A 6,000-nucleotide genomic window follows, 5' to 3' on the forward strand; every position below is an offset into this window, starting at 1 on the left:
ACTTTAGAACATAACCCTCGAAAGAAATTACTCAACTCAATCAAAGGTGAAGTTCCATGTGAACTCAACATTCCTCGAATTGCTAAAGGGAGTAATTGTTGCATCAAAATATGGCAATCATGACTTTTAAGTCCAAAGATTCTACGTTGCTTTAAGTCGATGCATCGTGAAATATTCGCTGCATAACCATCAGGAACTTTAACAGTCTTCAAAAATTTACAAAAAACATATTTTTCTTGTTTCTTTAATGAGAAACAAGAAGGAGGCAAGATGGTTTTATTTGCTGCATTTTCTTTTGGATGGAGTTCAGGCCTTATACCTTGAAGTTTCAAGTCAAGACGTGCATTTAGATTATCTTTTGTCTTCCCCTCTAAATTCAGTAGTGTTCCAAGCAAGCTCTCACATACATTTTTCTCAATGTGCATCACATCAAGATTGTGACGCACTAGATTATCCTTCCAATATGGTAATTCAAAGAATATGCTTCTTTTCTTCCAATTATATGGTAATTCTGGATTAGTACTCATATTTCCATAAGTGATATTAAAGCCATGTAACATATCCAATACCATAGAACCAGTTAAAGGATTGGGTCCAGTTCTTTTTTCTTTAGTACCATCAAAAGATCGCTCATCATCTCGAAATGCATGATGTTTGTCCAAGAATCGACGATGACCCATGTAACAATGTTTTCGGCCATGCTTCAACCATTGGAAGCATGTGTCTTTGTGGCATGAAGGGCATCCATACTTCCCCTTAGTACTCCACCCTGACAAATAAGCATAAGCAGGGAAGTCGCTGATAGTCCACATTAATGATGCACGCAATTGGAAATTTTGTTTAATTGATGCATCATATGTCTCTACTCCATCCACCCATAATTCCTTTAATTCATCTATTAAAGGTTCCAAATACACATCAATATTATTCCCAGGTGCACTACAACCAGGGATAATCAATGATAATAGAAAATTGGTTTGCTTCATACACATCCATGGAGGCAAATTATACGGTATAAGAATTACAGGCCAGGTGCTATACGTGCTGCTCAATGTTCTGAAAGGGTTCACACCATCACACGCCAACCCAAGTCTGACATTTCTACAATCTGCTACAAAATCAGGATGTAGGTGGGCAAAAGTCATCCAAGCTGGAGAATCGGCAGAATGTCTCATACAACCATCATTGGTGCGACCTTCTTTATGCCACTTCATAGATGATGCTGTTTTGGATGACATGAATAACCTTTGTAGCCTTGGTATCAAAGGAAAGTAATGTAGAACCTTAGAAGGTGTTTTATAGCTACCTTTTTTAGAGGATGCCTCGTTGCCTGAATCATTTTGCTCTGTTACATACCTAGATGTATGGCAAACATAACATTCAGAATCATTTTTGTGCTCATTCCTATACAACATGCAATCATTGGGACATGCATGAATCTTCTCATAACTAAGTCCTAACTCCATGACTATCTGCTCAACTTCATAAACAGTATTAGGCAGTGCTACACCCTCTGGGAATGCCTCCTTTAATAACTCTAATAACATGGTGAACGATTTATTACTCCATTCACCTAAATTCTTGATATGAAATAACTGAAGGATGAATGAGAGCTTTGTAAAATTCCTACATTGTGGATAAAGCTCCTTTTGTCCATCATGTATCAACTTGTAGAACTTCTCTGCTTGTGGATTTGGTTTATCTCCCAAATCTTCAGGGTTGTCTTCATCGACTCTATCATCGTCATTTGAGATTCCAAATGCCTCGTGTACTAATCCATGTGTATCAATATTTAATTGTGGCCTATTCTGCATGTGCGTATCAAGACCTGTTGTAGCAACAGATGATGCTTCACCATGTAAAACCCATTTAGTGTAACCCTTTGTGAAGCCATCACATACTAAGTGATCATATGCAACTGACCGAGTGACGGGAAGTGTAAGTCCACACTTGATGCATGGACATATGATCTTATCCTCATAACTTGCATTAGTAAATGCAAAATCGAGAAACATGTCAACTCCTTTCTGGTATGCATCACTTAATCTTGATCGATACATCCATGTCTTATCCATAAGTAAACAATCTCGACTAAACAAGTGTCCAAAGTGTTTCTAGAATATTAAAAAATGAATATATCAATAACAAGTTTGTAAGTTATGATTGACAAAAACAACTAAACTTTATTTTGCAAGAACTATAAGATACTAACAACAATGTAGAACATAACTCTAATAATATATTGGTGCATGACTATAAGCCAACTCATGTCAAGAGAAAACATGTAAAAGAATTTAAGTATTACAAAGTCAATGCAATATCATTATTTCAATAGCAATCATATGGTAGTGGAGCATTGGGAATGTGAAGAAAGCATTGTACATTATTTCAATAGCAATGCATTCTATATAACAGTGTAAGAAAATGACATCAAGGTTCTATACCGATTATATCTAATTAGTAACCAGTAAATTAGCAAAATAGCACATGTTGTTGCTATTGAAGCTAGGATTGATTCAAAAATTTGGTTTTTTAATCCGATTACTTCATGATTGTGAACAGCTGGTATTCTGTGTGTTCACCCCCTGCACTTATTGTTAGCAATCTGTCCAGTACAATCAAAGCAACTGATATTGTCACGCCCCAAACCCGCCCCTAAAAGTTTGGGCATGACCACCTCAGAAACGGACACTTAACCTGATATATAAAATATATGGGGCCTGAACGAAGCCTTTAATCAATATAAATTAGAATAAGTAAAAGAACTACATCCATTGAGCGACCACTTTCATGCCAGGGTCACAACAGAACATAAGGTAGATAAACATACAGTGACGAGCCTCGGAGAACTCAGTTATGTACATATATATATATATATATACCCAGCCCTCAAGCTTGGGCGTAAAATGAAAAATTAAGAGGTAAAGGAATTAAGTGCACTAAAAACTTAGTAAAAACTTCATAAAATGAGCTGCCTTCATAACAGTGCCTGGACCCTCTGAGGTTGACAAAAGAGGAATGGATGCCATGGGTTAAGACTGACCTCCAAATGGAGTGCCTACAGAAACAAACATAACACATGGTGAGTCAAGCTCAGTGAATAGTAATGCGTAAACAATTTAATGATTAACTTAAATTATAATGTACATACATAAGTGCAGAGAACACATAGTTAACTTAATCTTGTAATTATTTCCAGAATGGTCTTAGGCTTAAACTTTAAACTTAATGGCTTGAAACATAACATCTTGAAGCATAATGGCTGTAAGCCCTTGAATAGAGTGGCATAAAGCCCTTGAACATTGTGGCGTGAAGCCCTTAAACATAGTGGCATCAAGCCCTTGGACAATTTGGCATTAAGCCCTTGAACATACTTGTATGAATTCAAGAGGTGTCTCACGCGGATTCTAGAGGTGACTCACATCGTAGCACTTAGTTCCGCGTAGCACTTTGTTTCATATCATAACAACTTATACGGAATGGCCATAGGCCTTATAACTTTCACATATGTATGGATTCAAGAGGTGGCTCGTACGAATTCTAGAGGTGGCTCGCCTTGCAGCACTTAGTTTCGTACAACACTTTGTTCCATATTAGAAACACAGAATGGCCTCTGGCCCAGATTGGCTTTAAGCCTAGTTCATGTATGTATGGACTCAAGAGGTGGCTCGTACGGATTCTAGAGGTGACTCGCATTACAACACTTAGTTCCGTACAGCACTTTGTTCCATGCCCGAAATAGGTCTTGAAGACCGAACAATTCATATCATGTCAGAGCATAACACAAACAGAACGGATAAACAGAAACAAGGTCATACATGTTCTTAATTATGCTTGAATCATAACAGAAATCAGAATTCATGTTTGACTATACATGGTACATTCAGTAGCTCTAATAAATCAATATAGACCATACTTTTTAGTTCCGTAAAGGGACTTCCTGTAATACTTGAACCACGGTATTATTACCCCCGGGCAAGGGCCTTGTGCTAAAGATGTCTTGAATACTTTGATATATAAGGACAATCATTTACTGGTTCAAAACATAACATATCAGAAAATAAAGCATTTCTTGCTATATCATTATCATCGTCATCACAGTACGCTTAACAGAGACAGAGCAATATACTTTCTAGCGTGGTTTACATAATGATGATAAACCTTTACATTCTTGTCGTAGATGCTAAACGACTTCAGGTCTCTTAGTAGCAAAATAGTATGCTCTCATATTCATACCGTAAGGTGAACCAATATCATTAATACTCAATTCTTGACATTTAAGGCAACCCATGGTTCTATCCGATTTTCATTCCGTTCCTTTCTAAGCAAATGTCTATGTCATGAAACATGTGTCGAACCAAATAAGATTATAAGAGTCCCTGATAGGACGTTCAAATATCATATTTCCATTAAGCGGAGTTTATAGTCATAATTTCTTCCCGTTAACTACTTGCATAGTAGTAATACTTCTTGTGTGGAGTCTTAGGTAATTTACAGGCTATAGCACATTAACAATAACCATTAACCATAATCAGAATGCAGAGGAGTTCCAGAGTCATACCGAGGTACACATAATCTTTCAATGTTCTCACCGATCTTCAAACAACGTAAATCTTAACGTAATTGCTTATGTAAAACAGAACGTTAAGAATAGAATGGTTAACAGTAAGTAAACGTACGATTACAGTACTACTACTCACAGTGTTGTGGCGGAGCGCTACTTCCCCTTGAAGTGTGTCCTATACACATACAAAGTTCACAATTAACTTCCCTTTTTCCTTGTCAAATTACTTCTTGATTCATTACGTTTTGATTGAATTTACAGCCATCTTAAGATCATCAGAAAAATATTTTAAAAATATCAAAGGGTCGAGCACGTGAAACGAAGCCGAACATTTTTTTCAGCTTGGGCCGCACGTGCGGCTGTGAGCCCCGCACGTGCGGCAAGGCTTCCCACACGTGCGGCAATGATCCCCGCACGTGCGGCGATTCTGGCAGATTGCAGTTCGAAATTCAGCAAAACCCAATTTTTTGATACACTTCTCCAAAGCTCAAACTAGGTTCTCTACTTGATAAAACATGATTTAAAAAGCAGGTACAAAGGTGTCTTAAACATCCAACAATCTTAATATGAATTGATTCCTCAATTCCTTGCAATTTACAAATATCACTTAAACACTTTCAATCCCCACCATATAGTTCCCAAACAAATATAGAATCCTCCAAATCCCTAAATGAGTTCAAATATGTAAAGATAAGGAATAGAATGAACCCAAATCAATTCAATGATAACATATCTTTGTAATTTAACCAATACACACCTTAACTCACATGATTATCAAAGAAAATCTCACTCAACTTCAAGAGAGGACTTAATTCAAGCCAAAGAAATGCATACCTTAAGCTTCAACCCTACCATCCTTCTTTAATTCCCAATCTTTCTTCTTGAAGAACTTAGCCCCTTCCTCTCAAAACTCTCTTCTCCTCTCCGGAAATATTTAGAGTAATGGCCCCCTCTCAAGTCAAAGGACTAAAGTATAACCATATATATAATAAAGTTGAATAGGACAAAAACTTAATCAATTCAATCATCCCAAATCAAACTTTCAAAAAAATGCCTATTATGACTTAAAAATTATGCTGATCTCAAATATATGATTAATTCAGATTATTGATCTCTTAAGGCTTTCAATTCCTGATCCAAACATTTTAATTGTGACAGATATGTTTTCTTATTAAACAGATATGGATCTATAATTACAAGGTTCATTTAATTAAACTCAATTCCTCATGAACTTTCACAATAAGCATTTAAATGCACAAAATAAAGGGATTGAAAATATATCAGAAAACATGTACGAGGGTCGGGTTATTACAGATATAGTTTCTTTGTGAGTATATTCTCTATTTACCTTCTTCTTCTTTTTTTTTTTTTTTTTTTAAATTCCTCTTTATTTTGCTATTTAATTTTTGGGTTTAATGTGTAGGTGGTTCATGCCT

At 36.2% G+C, this 6,000-nt stretch overlaps 1 protein-coding gene across 1 annotated transcript; it reads right to left on the reverse strand.

The window, feature by feature from the left end:
* Positions 1–703: 703 nt before the first annotated feature.
* Positions 704–2,075, reverse strand: LOC145803676 (uncharacterized). Its single transcript, XM_082896992.1, has 2 exons — positions 876–2,075; positions 704–769 (listed from the first exon to the last, which is right to left on the reverse strand). The coding sequence occupies exons 1-2, from the start codon at positions 2,073–2,075 to the stop codon at positions 704–706; spliced, it is 1,266 nt and encodes a 421-aa protein (XP_082753118.1).
* Between the last annotated feature and the right edge of the window lie 3,925 nt (positions 2,076–6,000).

The sequence above is a fragment of the Camellia sinensis genome, chromosome 12 (assembly GCF_055761805.1).
Source record: "Camellia sinensis isolate YWXY chromosome 12, ASM5576180v1, whole genome shotgun sequence".
NCBI classification, from domain to species: domain Eukaryota; kingdom Viridiplantae; phylum Streptophyta; class Magnoliopsida; order Ericales; family Theaceae; genus Camellia; species Camellia sinensis.